This window comes from Struthio camelus, chromosome 10 (genome assembly GCF_040807025.1).
Source record: "Struthio camelus isolate bStrCam1 chromosome 10, bStrCam1.hap1, whole genome shotgun sequence".
Classification (NCBI taxonomy): Eukaryota; Metazoa; Chordata; class Aves; order Struthioniformes; family Struthionidae; genus Struthio; species Struthio camelus.
The window spans coordinates 12855599-12879596 of NC_090951.1; the positions used below are offsets into that span (position 1 = coordinate 12855599).

General features: G+C 39.9%; 1 protein-coding gene across 2 annotated transcripts in view; it reads left to right on the forward strand.

The window, feature by feature from the left end:
• The first annotated feature begins 2507 nt into the window (after positions 1 to 2507).
• Positions 2508 to 23998, forward strand: part of LOC104146423 (neural-cadherin) — a 71384-nt gene continuing 49893 nt past the window's right edge. For both annotated transcript variants that reach the window (XM_068956146.1, XM_068956145.1), the window contains exons 1-3: positions 2508 to 3549; positions 20355 to 20552; positions 21557 to 21782. In XM_068956146.1, the coding sequence (XP_068812247.1) occupies positions 2508 to 3549; positions 20355 to 20552; positions 21557 to 21782 (1466 nt within the window). The remainder of the gene's footprint in view (positions 3550 to 20354; positions 20553 to 21556; positions 21783 to 23998) is intronic.

The following is a 23998-nucleotide window of genomic DNA, read 5'->3' on the forward strand; positions in this document are numbered from 1 at the left end:
TAAAATTAAATATTCAGCAACCTGTTCCTCAGAGATTCAAACTCAAATTCACTGCTGTTCACCTATTAGTCTTGGACTAGGACTGAAGACTGCAAAGTAAACAAGGGTATGCAGATTCACGGTTACATGAGAGACTGATCAGAGGAGACAGCCTTTTTGAGAATGCTAATCATTTCCTTTGCTCAGAGATTGCTTCACTATTTTTATTAGTCTGCCTTTAAGTTGGAAAGTGTGTAGAACTTGAAAGACAAAGGAGAAAAATAATATTGTTCATCAGCTAGATTTCCTTTTCTGAAGCATTCTCTTCACTATAAAAGCATCACTGAGAAAAAGAGAAGCTGAATTGGCTCCATCTGCTAGTATAAGTCAATCAACTTGCTTGATTTTGAGTATACTTTAGGTAAACTGTACTGGCACTAGTGTTATTGGTACAAAATATATTTGTGAATACCAAGTTGGACGAATTAAAACATAACAAAATTGATCGTATCCTCATGGGAAGGAGCGAACAGGCCCAAAGAGTCCATGCAAGAGGTGGTTTGTTGACTGCTGAAACTTCAGAACAGTGATCTCCGAGGTCTTTAACCAGACTTGGGTAGTGAAATGGAGACCTGACGGATGAAAATCTTTCTGTTTGACTTCTCTCATTCCCTACCTCTGCTTTTTCAATTCCCATTTGCTCTGACTTTTTAAAAATTATGCTGACAGTCTATGTTCCACAAAGACACTTTTTTTTTTTTTTTGGGTGGGGGAAACTTAATTCATAGATACCCATAGATACCCAGCAGAAATGATCATGCTAGAATTCAGAAATTCTCAAAATTCCTGATAGTCACTTATTCTATGGCTTAGTTTTCTAGGCATTCACCAGACAATGCAGCAGACTGTGACACCGCTGCTCTTGTTTAGGACAACAGCTTTAAAACTTTATCAGCTTCATCCTGTACATGAATTTTGTGACCACTGCTAATTCTTGTTTTTTCAGTGTCTCTGCACAAAGTCAATCACAAATAGCTCTTGCTCGTTACGTTTACATCCAATCTGAATCTGCTTTCTTGTATAGATGAGTTTAGAGTAATTCTTGTCAGAATTACTTGAGTCTTGGCCTCCTTTGTCCAAATTGAACATCTTTACTGTACTTTTAGGTATTCCAGAGCCTTTCTCCCGGCAGTTGTTCAGGAAAAAAAAAGCTGGCGATGTCTTGGTTTTTGTACCAAACTGGAATTGAAAATGCTTACAATGTTGGAAACACCTGTGGAATGGGAGAAGCTGTTCCTGTTCGGTACCAGAGATGAATTTCCTTTATTTCAGATAAGCAGTTCTCCCTTTCTGATGTGCCATTGGAGGCTCTGTCAGTAGCACAGCCCTGCCTTGGATAGCATTTTTGAGCCTATTTTCCCTCTTTTGTGGTTCAACTGATATTAGGAACTGATACTTTGTTTTTGGAAATTCTTGTGCCTGCTTAGTTCCATGGCTAAATCGAACAGTATTTCTGCCCTGGCCTCCAAGTGGGTTTGTTGGCCTGAAATTGCTACTGACTGTTGGTGTGAAAGGGGAGGAAAGGAAGGTGAAGACGGCTACTCTACAAGTGACAATTGCTTGCTGTTTGATTGCAAGAGGACCCAGTATGAGGCATGAGGATGATTTGTGTGTTCTTAATTACTTTTAGGATGAAGTGGAGAAGGTCAGTCTTGTGGTACTGGTACAGCACGTGGATTTTCATGCAGAGTCTGCTATAGCCTTCCTATTTGATCTCCCATTTACCCACAAAGGTAATCGCTTCTCTAAAAGGATATCAGAAAGGTACAATAATTTGTGGGAGGTATTAGCAAAATGTGTTGTCTGTTTTCTAACAAAAGTAACCATTATTCACAGCCTTACAAAATTTGAGGAATGTGACAAATACAGTGGTTTTTTTTATGTTTTTGGCCTTTCTTTCATCTCAGAATAAAATGATTTGTAAGGTTGAATAAGTAATTTATGTACTACATAAAAGTAGCTGAACGTCTGAAGTTTTACCTATAAAATCCTAAATACCTAAGTTTTACCTTTACAATTCTGGAGGTACTGGGGGGCAAACCCTGAGAATATTGCACACGAAGGATAATTTGGGCTAGCAGGTAAAGAAGGTTATTCCCGGCAGGGAAGTCCTGAGCCGGGGGCACGGGAACGCTGGTCCCGCGTGGATCCGGGAGGGCGCGAGAAGGGTCCGCGCGGAGGCATCGCGCTGCACCGCCCCCGCCACTGGGGGCAGCAGGAGCGGCAGGTGCCGGGGCGCGGGCGGGGCAGCCCCGCGCGGGAGGCGCGGCGGGGCGGGGCGGCGGGCTCGCTCGGCGATTGGCCGTCGGGGCGGCGGGCTCGCCCGGCGATTGGCCGTCGGGGTCCGCGCCCGCGGGCGGCGGCTCCCGCTGCGCCCGGCCGGCACTCGGCGCGCCGCGGCAGGGAGCGGCGGCAGCGCCGCGGAGCCCGCCCGGCTCGGCTCGGCGCGGCGCGGCGCGGCAGCCGCCATGGGCCCCCCCGGCGGCCGGAGCCTCGCGAGCTGCCTGCTCCTCTGCTGCGCTCTGTCCGCGTCGCACGGCGCCGCGCGGCGGAGACCCTCGTTCCGCGGCCACGTGCCGGAGAACTGGCCGTCGGGGACGCGGGTGCGCGGGCTGAGCATCCCGCTGACGCGGCTGGGGCCCGAGCCCTGGTGCGCCAAGGTGCAGGGGCGCCGCTGGCGGCTGCAGCTGCTGGGCGAGGGCGCGGCGCACTTCCAGGTGTCGCTGCACGCGCGCAGCGGCCGCGTCTGGCTGCGCACCCGGCGCCCGCTGGACCGCGAGGCGCGGGCGGTCTACGCGCTGCGCCTGGCGCTGTGCTGCAAGCACTGCCTGCCCCGCGCCGCCGCCGCCGCCGCCGAGCTGGCCGCCCTCACCGTCCGCGTGCTGGACGCCAACGACAACGCGCCGCGCTTCGTGGGGGCGGCGCGGGCGGGCGTCACGCGGCTCCGCGTGGAGGAGACGCTGGCGCTGCGCTCGCAGGTGTGGCAGGCGCGCGCCGAGGACGCGGACGCGGGCGCCAACGCGGAGCTGCGCTACTTCGCCCGCCCGCGCAGCGCCCACTTCTTCGTGGTGCCGCGCAGCGGGCGCGTGGTGCTGGTGCGCTCGCTGCTCCACGTGCGGGCGCCCATCCCGCTGCGCCTCTTCGCGCGCGACCGCGGCCGCCCGGCGCTGCTCAGCGCCCCGCTGGAGCTGGAGGTGCTGCCGCAGCCCGCGCCGCTGCCGCCGCCCCGCGCCGCCGCCGCCGCCCCCCGCCGCCGCCGGGCCGCCCCGCCGCCGCCCGCCGCCGCCGCCCTGGCGCGCTCGGTGCCCGAGGACGCCCGCCCGGGGAGCCGCCTGGCCGCGCTGCCGCCCGCCCGCTTCGCCGCCGCCCGCTTCGAGCTGGTGTCGCCGCCGGCCGGGCAGTGCCCGCTGCGCCTGGACCCGCGGAGCGGCGCCGTGACGCTCGCCGCCGCCCTGGACCGGGAGGCGGCCGCCGCCTGGGAGCTGCTCGTCCGCGTCCGCCAGCGCGCAGGTGGGTGCTTACCCGGCGACAGCGGTGGTCTTGCTCCCGGGCGGGTCGGGGGGCGGCTTGTCTTCCCGGAGCCGGAGCAGACCCGCAGCAGTTGCTTAGCGTCCGGCCCTTCTGTGTCCTCCCTCGGGTGCCGTTTTGGTCGCCTTCGTCTGCGCGTGGCGTGACAACGCGGTAGGTACGTAGAAGAATTACACCGTTTAGTGAAGAGGGACGCTGCACCTATATAGTCTAACGGTAAAACACTCCCCTGGGAGCGGCTGTAAGGCTTGTTAGGACTTAACTGTTAAAGTTGTTAGAGGCATTAATGAGCAGCATGGAAAATTTGTAGATAATTACGTAATAAAAGGGGTGTACTGCTCATATATATGTTGAGGCAAAGAATGTTAGATATACGGCGCTTTTTACCCTGAGGACTTTCCTCATAACACATTTTCCATAGTCCTGATCCCATGAATGCTTAACCTTAAGCAAGTGGTTAAAGCCATTGAAATTTCAGTCACTATTAAAGTTAACTCACATCATACCTGAGTCAATCACCCTTTTTTGCAAGATTGGTAACTTTGTGTCTTTGTGGCTTTTCTTTTTTTTTAAATCCTAGGAGTCCAACGCCCACCATTAAACCCTAACCAAGTAATTTTAAATTTTAAATTTTTAAATTTTAAAGTAATTTTAAAGTAATTTTAAAAGTTTGAAATTTTACCAATATTTGTGGAGTCTTGCTCGAATTAAATGAATGGCTTATTTTATTTTATCTCTGGCTAATTAGTTCTGTTAGTTTAAAATTCTTATTTCAGTTTTGCATTTTCTCCTTGGTTAATATCCTTCAACTGAGAAAATCCAACTTAGTTTAAGCATATTTTTAATTCATAGGATGGTGAATATCTGTGTATGTTTACCATATTCAGGGAAGGTTTTTTGTTTTTTTGTATTGCTTGTCATTGTAATGATGTTCTGAAGATGCAAAGTGACTGACATAAAAATAGATTATCTAGAATGTGATTATTTGGGGAAAAAATACATCAGCAGAAATTATTTGATTGGGTTGATTCCATCTTGGAAAGGGTTAGAGTGGTTCTTATGTTATGTGACTTTTAGTGCTTGTGAACACTGCTAGATTGTCAGCGTGACCTGCTTAGAGCAACTCCTGTTATCCCCAGAGCAGCACAGACGGAAGAGTTGAAAAGCTTCTGATACTATTTTGTCCCTCATCTTTTCTCTCTTCTGACTGAGGGGCAACCTGTAGGAGTGCAAGGCAGTTTGTGCCTCGGTGTCTGTTAAATCCCTGAGAGTGCCTGAAGGGTTTCTAATTAGTGCTGACAGTTTCCATGACATGGTTACTTCTCCCTGTGAACTGGGCTAGATCACAGACTCACTGCGTTCGGGTCCTCAGGAATAACTACCAGAACCTTCTCTCTTGTCCTCGCCTGACTGATGTCATGCCTGTCGTTGTAGCGTACTGATGCCAGTCAGCCTGTCCTGGCTGCGCACGGTGCTCTGATTCGAGCTTCAGCCGTTAACCTGGAGGCTGAGCAATTTCCACAGCACAGATGCCTTGTGTGTCCCATCTTCATTACTCAGTCCTGAGCAAGGATATATGCCAAAGGGGCTCTCATTACTCAGAGACTGTGACAAAATCTATCGGGTCAATCTGAGTGTGCTTCTGGGATTCTCACCCAGTCTGTCATGTAGCTCAAGTTTCATCCCTTTGTTGGTGTCACAGCTCCCTCTATCAGTACCAGGAATATGTTGTTAGAAAAGTGCTAGCTAGCCTTTCGCCTGGTTGCTACAAATCTCACCAGTGTGATGGTTTTAACTTCTTATCTGGTCTGAATATAAAAGTCTGAGATTGCCTGGAACAAACTTTGTCACTCTGTCATGCCGGAGACCGCTTCAAAAGCAAAGTTTGCTAACCCAGTTAAAATAGCTAACCAGCTTTAACTTGTTTTCAGGGATTTGTTTTCACCCATCTTGTACTTCAAGTAAATAGGTTGGTGTGTTTTCCACTGCCTTAATGTATTGCTGCTAGTAGTACCAAGTAGATAATAATCTTTAAGGCATATCTAGAACTAGGTTCTGACTGACAGAGACCAGGTAGACAGGTATTAATTTTGAGTAGTGCAAAGGAGGTTATTCGGTGCTAGTGATTTTAAGTTTCTTTGTTTACAGAAGCCTAAGTTCAAAAATATAATGTTATTAGTTTCTTTTGATCAGGCAAAGGTTAATAATGACGTGTCCCCTTTAGGATTCATGAATTACACTATGCTTAATTTTTCATTCTAGAGCACCTAAAATATGTAGGTATTTGAAAAAGACTTAGAAAGTCATGTCTCTCATGAGAAGAGACAAGTAAAGGACAGGATAGGAGAGAGAGGAAGACGGCTAGCAGAACTGGGTGTTTTAATTAATCTGAAATAAGGATGACGTGAGAGCTTGTAAATACTGCTTCTTTTCTGGAGCTTTTGCAGAAGTGAAATTTCAGAATGAATTAACGTGTGGAGATAGTAACACTGTGTTTTGTTGTGCTAAAAGTGTCAGTTCAGGTTGTTTCTCCAATTTGCTTGCTTTGCTTGCAACGTTCATGCTGGCTTATTTAAATCATTGTACATAGCCATAAATATCCCAGCAGTAAGGGTTTTCTGGTTTTAGAGCTAATGATGATGTTGGTTTATGCTCAAGTGGTATAAAGTTGCATTAATTCCTTTAGTTTGTTTTTTGTTTTCTGTCCCTTTATTCCTGCTGCCTGGCAGCTGAGATTTGAAAACTAACCAATAATTAATTCTGGCATTAGTCTCTTCTTCACCCAAGCACTGTTGTCAAGGATAAGACAAGATTTTCAGATGCTTTAGAGTATAATTTCTACTCTCCTTGTTCTTATTTTTTCAATCTGTTTTATTACAAATATTCATTTGTAATGTGCGCCTCATTATCTATATGAGCAAATAATGTTTAAAAGCATAGTAAGATTAAGTTATTTGCAAATATGTGGATACCATACCATTATGTGCACCAAAATGTGTAGCAATGTGACAGGTCTAACTAAAACTGACAGATGGAAATAGTTATTATTCTGCAGCTATTTATAAGTATTACATACATACAGCATGGAAAATCATTATTTTTGAGTAAGAAAGCTAAATAAGAGTGAATGAATGTTGCTATGTAGTGTAGATCTGTTTAAGATCTTTTACATTTCAGTGACATGTCTGAACTTTTCTATATATTATTGTTCTCAGGTATATCCAAGGCAATCCTAAGAAGTACTATGAGAATTCATTTCTCACTGTGAGTGTAGGTGCTGCAGTTTCAAATAATAATTCTAAAATCAACCAGTTCATTTTTTTTATAGTTTCTTAGAACTTTTGATTTGCCTATTTATAACAAGTGAATGCAGTAACACAGCTGGGTAGAAATCACAGCTCTAAGTGCATATTTTAGAATGATGTGCATGTAAAAACTAAACAAACCCCAGGCATATACACCATACCGGCATTGGTAAGACTATGCACAGTAGCAAAAGAAAATATTCTTGTTTGAATCATGTATTTAATAATAGTTTTGGAGCTGAAGGGAGGGCATGAAACTCCAAGCTGCTCAGCTGGGCATCAGAGACTGTCTTCACTTCAGAGTATGCTTTAAAGAAGAGGGAAGAAGTCAAAATTACAAATAAGTGTTTTCCAGATATTACTCTTGCTCCGTAAGTTCAAGCAAAGGCCCAGTGTAAAGCTTTTTACTTCTTTCTCAAGTTACCTTTGTTTTTAAGATAAAGTACCACAGCATAGTTAAGGTTGGAAGGGACCTATGGAGGTCGTCACAGTCCAACCCCCCCCCGCAAAGCAACCCAACTCCCTGTTCAAAGTAGTTAAAAGGTAAATTCCAGTCATCTGCCTAATATAGCTATGCTACTTAATTTCCAGATTTTCTGAGAGTCTGTTGTATGAAATGTGGCAAGAAGGCTTTCACGGTAGCTTCATGTTTTATTTGTGTGTCTCTTTCTAAGGATGGTCTGAAACGTCTGTGTGGGTCACTGGAGGGCCCTCAAAATTTAGAATTTTTCAGTGTTTTATAGCATAAACTGTAGTACATTCTTAGCCCCTTACCGAAACACTCAAAACGGGTAATTAGGACTATCTGTCAGCCAACTAACAGTCCTATTCTGGTTTCTCTAGCTTGCCTTTGAATTTCACGTAGTAAACTCAGTGGGAAAATCTAATATTTTGAAATAATAAATATTTATTTTGTGTATTTTAAGGTTACAATAAAACTAACTGTAATCTGTGAAGAAAAAAACTGAGTTATATGTGTTTTTTGTTCACTGCCTATCTTTTCATGTTTGATAACTTATAGCCTTTAGTTTAATATAGCTTAAATGTTTTCTGGAAGCAACAGGCACTAGAAGACAGTGACAAGGAAATCTGGACATGTTGTGCATAATCTTTTATTCATGGTGTGAGTTCTGCTGTACATGCGGAGGGGTAGTGTTTCCAGACCCTGAACAGGAGAAAGGAGATACTGTTTTGTTTTGTAGTTCAACTTCAGTTGAGTTACTTGCATGACTTCTCAGCAGGAAGGTTTAAAAACAGGCAAAAGTCAGTTTTAAGGCACAATGATCTAATATAGTGTACAAATTGGAAACAGAGGAGAGATAAGAGATGAGTAGAGATTACTAGATTTCATAGATCAGTCAGCCCTTACCTTTCAGAAAAGGGCCGACACATTGGTTTGGTGGATGTCCTGTCCTTCAGTGCACCAACAGGCCCTGCCGCCTCTTTGTCTGGCTCCCCAGGTTTGACTGTCTGTATTCAAGGCCAGCTCTGATACAGTGCAGCCGGGTAACCTCAGCTCGGAGAGTTGGTTGTGAGGAGTCTGGTCTGTGGCCTCTGGGCCATGTCTCAGGAGCTGCATTTAAGCTCAGGTCCTTGACCACAGCTACACTGCAGGTGTGCCTGTACCTGGCCATGTACCTTGCTCACCCTGACCTTGCCTTGCTGACTTGGCTTCCCAGCTCGACCTTGGACCTCCATCATCTCTGCAAACTTGTCTCGTCATCACTGGACTGTTGGGTGAACTTGGTTAACGTCGTGTCACTGGACCTGCGCTGTTTTCTTCCTCAGATACTGTGGGATGGCCTTTGGTGACAGTGATGTCTCTGCCTGCCTTGCTGTCACCCTTGGCTCCCGACCTGCCTTCCCTTGTGAAGCAGCCCACTGTTGCTGCTCCTTGGCAGTTGAATTCTGCAGCTTCAGCCACAGCATGCATGCTTTTGTATAAAATATTCTTTCTACCCTGAATACCTGGAGGGCTCATGTTACTTTGCCTAGACGGTAGGAAGAAAATTTAATCTTAAGAGAACTGAAACCACTATTTGAAATGGAAATAACAGCCCAATAGTATTTACGTTTTTCATAGTTTACAAGTATGTTGGCCCAAAAAAAAATCCAAGGGAAACACCAGGAAAAACTTGTATTTTGGAGCAACCAGATACTAAGCAGAATTGCTAAATTTAGAGGCTTAAATTTATGAACAAATTTTTTGGCACATGGTCCATGATGAGCAAATTCTTCTCGTGATCCTACCAGTTACCCAACCCTGAGCTAGGTTCTTCAGCTAACCTAGCCTGGAATAAATGATGGTTATGCTCATGTTTTCTGTAGCATTTCAGATTATATCTCATTTATTGGGACACAAAATTTATTTATTCTTTCCAAAAGTACAGTACTGTTTTAAGTTTTTACTCAGCGAACAGAAGGCAAAATATCTTACTGTCATACATGTGAATATTTTAAACATACAGCTAACATTTAATTTAAGAGGGAGCTATTGTTACTCCATTAATGCTTGGGGGAAGTGCTTGAAAGATCCTGTCTCTCTAATCCCCCGTCATTTCAAGCTCTTATGACCTGGCTTCACCCATGGGCATTAGCTGCGTAATCCCCTCTTGTTCATTTCTTCTTTTCAGAGGATTTACCAAGGGTGATGTCTGGCATGCCTTCCAAATGGTTAACAGTAGTCACTTATATTTTAAGTGTATTTGTTGTGTTTAAATTGACATATAGAGTAGAGATACCAACAATGTTAGTGATATGTGTATTTTAAACTTTGAAGGTTTTCATTATTATAAGCCAAGGATCATCAGTTTCAATTTTATCTGAGACCTTGGTCACTTAATAGCTATGTTGATTCTTTGTTGTTCATCCCAAAAAATTAAGTAGCTTCTCATTGATGTTTTGTCTTTTGCAACTTTTATTACCCTTCAATGAATTATCAGTCAAGTTAACAGTTATGAGTCAAGCTGAGCTTAAGTTGAAGTCATCACCTGTTATGAGGTGGACGCATTTTTTTTAAATGCAATGATTCTTGTGCTGTTAAGGTGAAAGAAAACATAAATTGTGTGTGCACTCAGAATGACTGTGGCTGTTTACAGTTTTGGAATGCTATTTATTGTTGTAGAAAAGAATATCTCAGGAAGCTTTTAAAGAGCCATCTTGATGTTTATTCAGTCTGAACATTTTGTTGCTCCATGCTTTCTACTGCAAGCAGTAAGTTTAAAAAGATCTTTGAGAGACTCCTGGGACTTTAGCGCCAAAGCTATTTAGATCTTCTGGCTGTTTTTTTATCTCAAACATTTAATTTCCAGGAAAGAAATCAGCTTTTTTAAAGATCTAACTGAATTTCAGTACAAATCTGTTAATCTGATAGAAGTAGTAAATTGCAGAACATATGGATAGAATCTTGAGGCTGGTTTATAGCATTTCCAATTGAACGTTAATTCTGTGGCTGACATGGCAAATATGTTACTCTCCCTTTGATTATGAAATAGTTTTATTTTAATTGTTCTTCTCTTTTTTTTCAGTTAGTCTCCTAAATGTAGTCCCCAAATTTGTAAATAGAGTATCTTTAAACAATTTTGGTACAGTGGAGATCAGGTTTTAGAATAAAATAGAAGCCACTGCTGAGACTTTTATCCCATGGCAAATTTTTCTTTGAATTCAAAATGGTTTGGTGTAAATGGTACGTTAGGTTAAATTTAGTATTTGGAAGACTGTTTTCTTTTGATTCAGTTAATAGTATACAACATCTCAAACATTAACCTGATCTGTTTTTTCCTTATTTCGATAAAAGAGATGATGGTGCTTTAAGTTAGGAAATTTGATTGCCTTAGGTGATTAATCTTATGCATATAAAGAACTTCTACTTCCTTAAGTTGGAATTGCATATAAGAGTACTAGATTTGAGAAAGCTGGTTGATTGGTGTGTCCTTGGTTTGACTATTGAAGATGCATACTGGGATGCAACCTTTTAATAGTAGTAACAACTGTTGTTACAGCATTATGCTATGTCATATGGCATGGAAGAAGTATTTCACTATTTTGTCACTGTTGTCACTGTTTTTTGGAGTTGCAATGCCTGCTGTGAGATACACGCCTGAATGATGAGCAAGTTCAACATTCCTAGCCCTTTCTCAGGGGGGTAGTTTGGAAAAGTGTCTCGAAGAAGAAAGTCAATAGGGAGGCAGTGACATTGGAGGTTATCATGAGGAATCCATGTGAAGGCTATGGTAGAGGAGATGGATGAGATGACAGATCTATAGGAGAGAGGAGAACTGGTGCTGGCTGGGTTCGGTTTTGGGTTGTAGGAAAGTGGTACTGGCAGTGGATTGTCAAGGCTATTTTGGGACTGAGGTATGACGGTTCCCTCTGTTCAGAACAGAGTGGGAAATCTGGTGGGAGGGGAGGAGAATGGGCTTGGGACAAGTTAGGGATAAGGAAGTGCCAGCTTTGGGATAAAGGCAGTTTGAGGGCAATAGACCAGAAGAGGGTTGGAATTAGGTAGGAAGGCTTTGTGTATATGATAGCTAGCTCCACATCAACTGAAAGCTGTGCTTCCTGAGTCTCCCTGTTCCCTGCTGCAAACAAATACTTGTGAATCTTACAGCAAAGGGCTCTTCTGCCCTCTAATAACAGTATGCTTAGAAGATACCGCTTTATTGCTTTTTCTCACCTCTAGTGAGTTCTCTGTGGTATGAGTAGGCTACAGCTTACTGGTGATGCACATATATTTTGCTATATGATGCGCCATGATAAGGTTTCTCTTTTTCATTTGCCTTTTTTTGAAAATTAGAATTAATCACGGTTTGCTGTCTTTCATGTGCTTGGGTTTGCAGTCCAAATAATGCTAGTTTAAAAGATTTTTTTGTGCATAAGGATATAAAGAAGTACAGCAGGCTTTGTTGGTGAGGCTGCTGATTGTGGTGGCCTTTTCTTCCTATGCATGATGGACTACAGAAAAATAAACCAGATTCCCTCAAGAAATTCTAAGGAAAATTTCAAGAAAACTTACCCTCTTAAACTGTAACTGTAGCTGCTGTCTATTTAACTGATATAAGTTCTCTCATTATGATGATGCTTTTTGGCAATCAATCATCATTTATTAAGACACATAATTTGTTACATGAAGACGTCTGTTGTGAGTATTAACAGACGGTCCTTTAATTCGCATCGGGGCTGGCTGGCTTTTTCTTTCTGCCAGTCTCAGCAGATGGATGCCACACTGCAAAGTCCCTGATAGCACGGTTATCACTCTACTCTATTTTGATTGTGATTTATATTAAGATCCACCCTGCCATGATCATTTAGCTCCTTTGATGTTTTCTTTACTTCTATTTTCTGATTCTCTTTATGTGCTTTAACTTTTATTTTAAAAGCTAGATGACGGTAAGGAACAGAGACATGACAGGCTGTCATAATTCTATCTACAAGCAAGATAAGGCATATTAGGAGGCAGTGTGGGCTGTCCACAGCTTGAGCCCATCAAAGTTATCTGTTTGGAAGGTTTATGTTTTATGAATGAGCAAACTACTGTACTTAAAAGTAGCCCATCATATACTTCATGAATTCCCAGAAATGACAATAGAGAAATGTTTGTGCGTGATTGTTCTATTTTTTGAAGGATAGACAAGAGGGACTGAGTACAATAACGAGTAGCTTTTATCTCATGCTATGTTATGGAAACGGGAACAGAAATTTCTCCTGATTGCAGCTAGAGGCTTACGACATTAAGAATTTTTCTGAAAATGTATCTTCCCAAACTTGAAATCATAGGTATTTTACATGAAGAAATATTATAAGAATGTAGTATTAAAAGAGTTCAGTGTATTTGCAAAGCCACCTCAAAACAGCAATGCCCCTCCAACCAAAACCAAATATTTTCTTTGCACAAACCCAAACAATTAACAAGTTCCCAAAAGCATTTATGTATCTAAGACAAGTATCTTCTAAGTCAAATCAACTTCAAAAGCAAAAAAGTAGTACTACCTTGAATATTTAAATGCTGCTAGGTTGCATTTCTGATGTGGACTAGAATATAATAGTAATATTGACCTAGAGGCTTGTAAGACTTTTAACATTCTCATAGTCTCCTTTTGTAAATGAATTGAAATGACCTAAAAAAGCCAGGAGCAACCTAGCTTCTCACCCATTGTTGTTTAATCATAATAATATAATACTTCTTCCCTTAGTAAAATCAAAGAATGTAGAATATTTTCCACAGTAGCAGAGACGTGTTCATTCAAATAAATATTCTGTATTGTCGAATTTTATTTTTAATTGGAATATCTGGTATTGTCAGTTTTATCAATTGTATTGATGCAGAGAAGCCTACACATTTAATAAATACAAGTATTTCATTTTCAAGTTTCAGCTTACAGAAGCATCCATTTGATTTCTGAGAGAAAAGTTAGTCATATAATCCTAATGAAATTAGGAAGTCTGAAAATATGTAGGATTTCACAGATAAACAACATCTTTATAATTTGGCATGGTGAAAAGAGATAAGTTTAGAGGTGACTCTAACCTACAGTATTTAAATTTGCAGTCAAACTATTTCAGCACGTATGATTTTCCAGGCCTGGTTTAACCAGTACTGCATTCAAAAGTTGTTGTTAACTGGATGATTAAGTATTAAAAGCTCTCTCATCCTTTCACTCCCATCTTTCCTTCCCCTCTCCCTGGCCTAATAGCATAGGTGGGTGGGGGAGTTTTTTTTTTTTTTCTTTTCTTTCTTTTTTTTTTCCAGTTGCTGTATGAAATGACAAGATTTATTAATTTGCAGTATGTAGGTGAGGTCCAGTGAATCTTTACAGCCTGATTTTGATACTAGGTTGAGGAGCCATTACTTCACATTAAAAACTTTTCTTACGAAGTTCATGGAAAACACCACAAAGAGTTGTTTTAGATAAACCTGAGTTCAGTAGAAACATAAAGTGATAGCGAAAAACCTAAAGAAAGAAGGAACCATTATGGTAACTGATCAAGATATTTGATCCCTGCTAGTAATTTTGAGTACTTTCTTCAATTTTGGTAAGACTTGCAGTCTTGTAGAGGTTCTTAATTTTGAGAGGGCTTTGTGTTCGTTTAAGATACAGTGATAAAGTCCCTTTACAGTGTCTTAAATCAAATCTGGTATAAAAATGACAAGATTGTGACATTTAATTTATTAGTACTTTTCCCATGCTTTTTGGACCAATTATGTAATGCAGCCTTGATAGTATATATTAAGCACTGTGAATTTTTTACTGGGAATAATTTAATTATACAAACATAGTTTGTAACTCAGCAAAGGATCAAATTTCTAGCTTTGCATGGTTAATTTAAAATATTTTTTTCCTTATGTATTTCAGTTTGGCTTTATTAATACTGTTCAATCTTAGGAACAGTGCTTCATAAGGCCCTGTCTGCCTTTTTGATCTTGGAGATTTGGAAGAAGGAATCTAGTTAGGAGACTGACAGCAGACTCTCTCCTTGATCTGTGCTTCTACTTCCTGAAAGGTGTTTGAATAACAAATATTCATGCCTTTTTTTGGTGAAGTGATTCCCTTTCAAAGAAGTGAATTTTGTCTTAAATGAGGAAGATTTAACATACTGCATGAATGCTATCTCTCTATCCTTATGCTATATGTCTATCCTTAAGTAATATTTTGTTTAAGGATTTTTCTTTCCAATGAATGAGAGTCTTGAGTCATAGCATATCACGTATTTGCTGAGAGCCCTGTGAGTTTAGGGTTATCTAATGTAGCCTGAATTCAGAGTATGTAAGATAGCGTATGACATCCTTCCTGTGTTTGTTCCTGAGTTTTTAACCACAGATAGACATGAAAAACAAAAGATTATAAATAGGTATCTGTGGTGAGGTTTTAGCACTGTATTAGGGAGATTGGTTTTGGTGATAGGGACTGAATTTCAGTATTGAGGTGTTTGTCAGCAATATTAAGTTAGCAGGGAAGTCATTCCTACTGAAGGGAACACTAGGGAAAAAGCAGACCTCAGAATGAGTCTGAGAAGAATTTCTGAGAGGTGAATGGACTTTAACAAGGATTTAAGCAGCTATTGTAGGAAAAATGCCTGGACTAGAGTTTATAATTTTAGTTTTGATTTTTTTTTTTAAAATAAATATTAATTGAAAAGAGAGCTTGAAAGAGGGCTGAGTTTTGATACTTCAAAGTGCAAATGAATGGTGTTCACAAATATGTGGGAAAAGCAATCTGCCCGTAGAAGCTGTTTTCGTCAGTTTCACTAGTGAAGAAAAATAAGTATAATCATCTTTTTATTTGATCAGAAAGTGTTTTTTCTCTTTAGCCTTTTGAGTATGAAGTATACTTTTTTTGTATAAATTCTAAAAATTACTGTTTTAATGTGATGTGTTCCAGTGTCACGTTATTGTCTTCGTGTTTTTATGCAGCAAAGGGCCATACTGAGTTTTTATCTTTTGTTGTTCAGTATCTGTGAGAAAGCCACTTTTAATTTTTTTTGTGTTGTCTGAAATTACGGAAGAAAATCTGTCCAATGCGAAGTGTGCACGTGTACCAACTATATAATCGGGACTATTTTTTTGGTAGGATTTTTTTTTCAATGGACGAAGTTGTTAGATATTGGTAATGTGCCTGTCTTGAAAGTCAAGCGTTTAGTGTTTAATACTGAGAAATTCTTAATTCTTATTGGCAGTATGTTATAAAACAATTTGAAAATTCTTTTAGGGAGAATTCGACCTGTATCTGATTCCTAATACAGGATCTCAGTATGGGTTGACTTACCTGTCATATAGTTGCAGGTATGCCCACTTGCTGTCAGGGGCTAGTATTTTGAATAGATGCGTTAAGTAGAAGCTATCTGTGTGTTTGTAGGATTTAACCCAAATAAATAACGTTACCTGTTTTAAACAAATGCTCAGATTTTGAGTGGAATGGTTATAACATTACTCCTCCTATAAGTAGTAGTAGTACTCATATGTACTACTTATATACTACTCATGAACTGCTACTAATCATTATATACTAATGCAGGTGTATAATAATACTACAATAACTACTACTATTGTATGTACTACAACTATTAATATGCTATTAATATTATAATGTACTTGTATAACTGATACAACTGTTAGTTGTGTTGTGTGTTTTGGTGGAAGGAGGCATCTAGACACCTTAAACCATCAAGAAATGTAGCTTTCTAAAACTTGCTTCCTTCTACTGTCTTGAAGTACACGTCAGTTTGATAAATAACAGTGTCTGACCACCTTGTGAGAAAGAAAGCAAATTTTATCACCCTATTTAAAATCATATAAAGGTCTGGTTTAAGCTACGTTCTGTCAGAAAACAATTGTTAGTTACAAAAAATAAGAGACTGTATTTTGTAATATGTGTTACGACAACTACAGCAAACGGAAGGGTTTTAAATATCTGCTGCAGTCATTAGAAAGTGGAATTATATTTTTAAAAATCACATTTGTATGTGTATACTTTGAAATTCTTGATGTGTTGTCCTGCTGGACATACATATTACACATTATTGTCCATGTCAGTCTCTTCATCACATTCATTGTCCTCTGGCGAGTCCTTCTCTGATCATGCTTCATTGAACGCCCTGATGTTTTTTCTACAAGTTGTCAGGTCACATTTGTGGGTCTGGATGCAAAAAAGTATATTTCGATATGATATTTCTGTTATAGTTTGTGCTTTGATATATGGTACACAGTCAATGGAAAACTTTACTTTTTGTAATTTTTTTCTTCTAAACTGCCTTTATCTAAAAGCTAAATCATATCTAATCATGATAACTTATTTAGTATTTTTGCTTGTGAATCAGATTGCCTACAGTTGATGGCAGAAGATAACATACCAATAGGATCTACAAGGTCATATGCAATGGATATATGTACTGGTCAGGAGAGGCACTTCTGCCTGTCTCTTTGATTATGTGCATGCATTACAATTTATGCTGACTATCCTAACAAAGTTCTTGGAGCATTCAGATATTTGGAGGTAACCAACATATTGCTGAACGCTTTGGTATTTGCCAAGATGTCAAATGACATTAAGGTCCTTTAACTGTTAAGACACAAGTGGAGGAACATGTCCAAGCCGTTTTGGTTTTTGATGAAAAGAATTTGCGAGGACATGTGAGGTTTAATGTCAGCCCTGATGCAGTTTTCCAGTTTCTTTAAAAGAAGTATTTCTCAGTTATAGTTATGCACTAGGTACCAGTATATTAATGTTCAGTGAATGGAAAATCAGTAAGTGACAAGAGTGGAATTTGCATCCAGGTTTATTACTCCTTGTCCAATATAAGCAACATTTATTCTACAATTATTATTTATTTTTCTATATATGAATGTTAAGAACTTTAGCAGAACTTGAAATAGAATAAGTTCACTGGTTGATTAAGATACTGATTTCCAGACTCCAGAAGGGCAAAAATCAGTAACCTTTCTATTCCTGACACAGGGTTCACAAGATTGACACCCAAATCCTCAATAGATCTTGCTTTTATAGAGGCAGGTTTTCAAAGGATCTTAACTCAGCTTCTATTTTAGTGCTCGCTATTTTCAGCGTGCAGTATGCCCTGACAAAATAAGGTAACAGCGATGTATTTAAAAACTTGTGACAGCTTCCACAAGATCTGTTCTTCAGAGAAATGTCAGGCAAGTTCGACACCACCTTGTCCCTTTTGTATTTACTCTTTTGAATAACCTTTTCACTAAAATCTCTGAAACATTCAAGCAGACCCTGATCTCATTTGTCACTTCTCACTTAGAACTTTTGCTGTTTTGGGTCATCTTGATGTAGTTCAACCTTAGACACAGATCAACATATAACAAATCCCTTTCTCCGTGGTTTCCCCGGGTGTCTCGGAGTGGCTGCCGTGGAACTCCTGGAATGCACATTCTGACCTTGTCCTCTTTGAAACACATCTGGTTTTATGTCTTAGGGTGTGGGAAATAACATTACCCATGCTGTTGCTTTTCGCATCCAAGTTTTGAGAGCTTTTTCGATTCCCCTTCTGGCTTCTTTTATGATACACGTATTTTAACAGCATCTGCAAGCAAAGAGGAGAAAGTATGCAGCTGCTTTCACAATCTCTCTAAATGTTGAAGAAGATTCTTTCTAGGCACGATACCAGCACAGTGTAGGGTTAAGCTGGGTTATAATACTCTCACCTCAATGTCGGTTTCATAGTGAAACAATATGAGTTTCTATTTGAAAACTTGGGCTTCACATGCAACATGATATGCTAGAAAAGCCAAATTGAGCATCCTTACACCAGGCCTCCCAGTACTTCTGATTCTGGAAGTGCAATACATACACACACACAGTTTGTCTCAGTAAGAATCTAGAAGAGTTTGAGAGACTTGGATGACCACGGTAACCGAGAGCTTTTTTTCAGTGAAAATGTAAAAACATGTATGTCACATGTATTCATGTTTTGCAATGCTGCAAGGAATGTTTCAGGCTTTTCTTTCAGGAGACTGAGCGTTCCCGTGACTTACCTTTCCAGAAAGTTGTCATTGTTGCAGACACTTCTTTCTCCTACATGCTATTTTGAGCTAGTATCGTATTCCCTAGAACGCTAGATTCTGAGTATAGGATATAATTATGAAAGACTTTTTTTGGAATTAAGAAGTTAACATCTATCCATTTTCTTTTGCTCTTTTGAGAAAGAAAACAAGTGATGTATTCTTAGTACAACTGTAAAACTGAGATGCATTTAATGCAGTTTTACAAGTTGCGGAGATCTTCTGTGATTATCTTGTGTGAGTACTTATTTTTATATTAAGAGAGTTGTCTCGGTAAGAACAGAAAGTACTCAAAGGTCATGATGGATTAAGCTTCTTGAAGCTAAACTAAGAAACATTTGACATTGTTAATCACAGCACCAAGGCGTTTTCTTTACCACAATCCACTTACTGGTTGTTTATAGATTGCAGATTATGATTGGGTGTACTAAATGTGCCACTTGCTATCAAACAGAATTTACTAATTATATAAAGCTGAAATTTGCAGAGGACTATGACATGCAAGATGTTTTAGGACTGCTGTGGGAGTGAAGGGACAACAGCAATGGAAACATACATCAGACGCAAGTTATGTATTTTAGTTGAGACATTGATGTTCTTCTGCAGAGGGATATAATGCTGCAATTAAGAAAGAGGAGAGGAAGACAGAGTGCAGTTGTTCCAGCCTAAGTGGCCTACGTTCCTGGGATAGTATTCCTCCTGAGCAAGATTACACTGTTCTGATGTTTTGGCAACACTTGATATTTAGAGCCCTAAATACTAAGCACTTTATTATTAATTAACGTTAAATTAAATTCACAATTTTAGACGTTCCTTTCTGTAGGCATATTGTTCAAATTTTTGTAAAGCTCTTTTGAAGGTAAATGTGTGTGCATATACAATGTGTGTGTCCACTTAGCTTTTGTAGCCAAACTTTTTACAAGTCTAGTGCCTGTCCACTTGCACCCAGGCTGGCTAAGAGGCTGAAGTATATTTATTCTCTGCTCTGTGGCATTACTGATTATAAAAAAGATACTTGCTTTGTCACAGCCTTGTGTAAGCACAGCTAAGTTGCTCCAAAACCCAAGCTAGCTCTGTGCATTTGAAACAAGCGTTTATCAGTTAAAAGTATATAGAGAGTTAGTCCGGAGTACCTAGAGAAAAAGGCTTTCTGTCTGCAGTATCTTTTTGCTTTCTTTGGAACTCAAAGTTTTTAATCCCATCCTTCAGTCTTGTGTTCAGAAACATTTTTCACATAGGATATTTATATCAATCCTTGACTCCAGTCCTGGAGATTTCAGAACAGTTTCTTAAAACTGACGCTTTTGTTTTTGTCGCTTTCAGCAATGCCTGCTTGATATTTATTACTCGTTTAGGAGGTCTGTTGTCCTCGTTGGTTGGTTGAATACTGGTAGAAGCATAACAATTTTTAAGAATTTTCTGTTGCCAATTTATGGAAAATTTGACTAGATCCATTCTATTTTTTTTTTTAGCAGCATTTCATTTGTAGTAGAAATGAAAACTATTAGAACTTTCTTGAGCTTTCTAACTAGCAAAATTGGTTAGTAGATTGATTATACTTTTTTGATGAAAAAGATTTATAGGTTTCAGAATTCAGAATTGCTTTTATGTGTGTGTAAACAAAATATATTTTTTTCTTTATCAAAAAACATTTCAGAAAACATTTGTTTCAACTTTGAAAATTAAATATGTGATCATTCCTAGAAAAAGTTACTGGTAGAACTGCAATATGAGTAGCCTTGATCTTGCGGTTTGACAGTACTTGTGCAGTTTCTTTTTTTTCCCCATTGTATCTGGATGCTGTCGATTGCAGGAGAAGATCCTAAAAAGTTAAGTTTTTCTGGATTACATGTCAATAACATTGCAGACAATACAAATTCAGGAATTGATTTATGTTTCTGTCACTCCAAGTGCTATCAAGTACTCGGCTAAATATTTCTTCATTTTTCTCTTACCATTAGGAAAGGACTGGTACTTGCTGCACTTAACACTTACTGTGACAGATGTGAATGACAACGTACCTGAATGGGCCATGGAACCCTTCCCCTTCTTGGCTGTGGTTTCTCCTCAAGCTGCAGTAGGTACTGAAGTGTACAAGCTGCTTGCTCTGGATGCAGATGAAGGGATCCATGGAGCAGTAGAATACTTTCTCCTGGAAGGTAAATTAAAATCCTTAAAATCCATTGCGTCCTTGTTAAGCTTCACTTCTGTGACTTTTTCCTCCTTATGCTTCAGTGAATGACCTTCCTTTCCTCCTGAGGAAGGTTTGTAAACCTTCAGTTTTGTATGTGCAAAAATCAACTTTTAGTGAGGGTACAGAGAGATTTGCCAGGTTTGAATTGTGTTTTCTCCTCAAAGTTGGGTTCCTGCCCAGATCCTCACCTAGTGAGGGTAATGGCAACACGAGGTGGGCAGCACTTTCCAGGGCTGTGGCAAGGGGCTGCCACTGGCAGCCTTTGTCGGAGTCTTCCAGCAGGGCTGCCTGTTTATGAGACAGTGTTATGTGGAGCACAGTGTGTCTTGGGTGGAAGGAGCTGATATTCTTTCTCCCTCACAAGAGTCATGCTTCTTGTTCATTCATAACTTAAAGGGTCTGGGTTGTGCCTTAGCTGACTAAAGCTAGTACAAATTCACTAGTAACTTTGTTTGTGGGCCTCGAAAGAGAAAAACAAAATAAAACCACAAAAACTTCCGTAATAGTTTAAGACTGTCTATACTCGACAGAAAGGGTGCAGCAATACCATTCCAGGGGTGAATTTGTTCCTTATGGCTAGGACGGTAACAGGATTTTTTTCTGGTGTGGGATTTTATATGTGTGTGTGTGTGTGTGTGTGTGTATATATATATGTGTGTGTGTGTGTGTGTGTCTATATATATATATGTGTGTGTGTATATATATATATATATATATTTATTTATATAGGGTCAAATAACAGCAATGGATTGGAGGATAAGGAAGACAGTAACCATCCAGAAAAGTAAAACGTAGCTTAGAAATGTGATCATAAATGTAATTAGCAGGTTCTAAACAAACTTAGGATTTTTTTGTGCATGTTAATTCTAAGCCAAAAACAACTTGGAAATGGACACCCTATTCTCCCCTCAATTTTAATCAAATAAAAATATTCTTGCTGACAACAATGTGTGGACCTGTTCTTCTTAGGTGGAGAAGGCAGATTTGAAATTGAGAAGGACACTGGCTGGATTAAAACAACAGGTTTGCCATTGGTGAAGGACAGAGAGTACTTACTGACTGTACTAGCAGCAGATAAACTTGGAAGTAAAGGGTCTCCAGCCTCTGTTTCTATAATTGCTGGACTTCGACCACCACAGTTTGCCAATGTATCATACATTGCTTATGTTCCTGAAAGTATGCCACAAGGAAAATCGTAAGTACCCGTTAAAAATAATGCAGTGAAACTGTGTTCCTAATTTGTTTCATGTTGCTGGTTTCACCTCCCCGAAACCCCTCTCTTGTTTGTGAATCCCAAATAGGTGTTGTGATTAGCAATTTAGATATCTTAATAGAAGAAATGATTAAAATAGAGTGTGGTAATGTATGTTTCAGTCACCATTTTATACAGAAAAGTGGTTGTGAATAATTACGGTTTCTTGGTTTTTAGCTGATAAGCAAAATAATAGCAGGTATTGATAGTGTCTTTATATTCAAATGAAGTGCAGAATACAAATTAGAAGCATTATATCATGAAATAAAATATCCTGATGTGAAAGAACATGTGAATGTTGTGTGTCAATGTTTGGAAAAGTGTCTGCTCCATCAAGTGAATATCAGAAAAAACGAAATACGATGTTTGCTGCTTACGTCAATCACAGTGACAAACTGAGGAAAAATAAGGGTGCCACAAACTTTGTCATTTTAGTTTTCTAGTCTATTGTCTAACCACGTGGATCTCAATATTGCAGAAAATGTAAATAATGTAAGTTCAGCTGTCTAGTCAGTTCCGTCTTTGCCAAACTGTTTCATTTTGGGGCCAAACATTTCCAGTTGAATCAAAAATACTTTTGTCCAGTAAGCTTATTTCTTGTATTGTCATTCAACTGTTGTTCATGCTATGTTATCTGTAGTATTGTACTTTACTGTTCAATCTATAGCGCTCAGTTTTGCAGCATCTGAGTAACCAAGGCCCATTAAGATAAAAAATTAACAACTGTTAATAGCAGATAACTTTTTTTTTTTTTATAAACTGCAGTAAACAAGCATAAGAGAAATCTAAGAATTGTGGAACACTACAAATACTTATTAGAAGGAAAGCTCCCTTGGATTCAACAATCTGTAGGATTAAAAAATAATGGCATTCTTTGTAACTATTTTTTTGTTACTATTTAAAAATAGTTTGGTACAACTAAGATAATAGTAAACTGGTCAATTTGTCAAATTACTTGATAATATCCAAAGGGCATGAAATATTTAATGAGGTGGTTTTTATGATGCAAGAAGCTTGAATATAAGCAAAGCCTTCCCAGTGAAAGTGAATTATTATCGTGTGTTAACCAGCAGTAGTAATGAACATCACAGTAGAATCCCTAAGTTCTAATATTTAAATTTGACCAGTTACACCAGTGCACAGGAAAACAGTCCCTGTCACGTACTGGATTTCTGGGGTTATAATTTCACCGCTGAAGCCTGATCTACGATTGCTGCTGACAAAAAGGGTGTTACCAAATCTTTCTGCCTTTTCCTTTGATCTGGCACTAGCTCTAATATGCTAGTTCGCTTGGCACGTGGATTCAATGAAAAGCTACCCTAGCGAAAAAAGAGAAGAGAGTTTTCTGCTGGATTGTTAAACTAGCTCACAGCAGGCCCTACGACTGTTAGTGCTGACAGAAGAAGCGGCATGAACGTGCAGCCACGGTAGGGAGTGAGAGGAGGGCAAAATAATTCCTGTTGCCTGGAACAGTCTTATTCTAGATTCAGCTGACTGTGAGACCACATCATAGTTTGGAAAACGCACAAAAAAAAAAGAATAAAGCGAAATAATGACCTATGGCAGCCTTTGGCAGCATTGCAGTGTTTCAGTGTTGTACCTGAGAGAAGCTGGAAGACAGCAGCCTGGAAATAGAAAGGGGAAAAAAGGTGGTCAGACAAGTTGGCTTTTGTCTGTTTGATTGCAACTGTGATTGGATCCTCTGTGTTGCTGGGTTCTCCGGGGAGAATGAGAATCTTTTTTTGTGCAAAGCTTGTAAGATAAGGCAACAAGCTGTTGAGGAATGAGTGTTACATTTTAAACCTTTTAAAAATATTTCTTCTGTAATTTCTTTCTGCAAGTTAATATTGTGGTGCTCTTCCCACATGAAGACTTGGTAAATTTCAGTGGAAACAAGATAATGCCAGACAAGGTGTAAACACATAGGTCCTGTATGCTGTGTAGCTTGTACACTGTATACTGACTGGCTTTTATCCTTTTGCAATTGCCTCTGGAAATATTCAGATAGAATGATTGGAACAGCAAACTTACCATTCCGGTATTAAAACGAGTCTTTTGGAACTTGTTTTATCTCTTGGTTTCTTACCTGAAAATGGTTGCCCCCTTGTAAGAAAATTAAAAATTCAAATCAGAAATGCAAATTCAATTGCAGCAAAAAT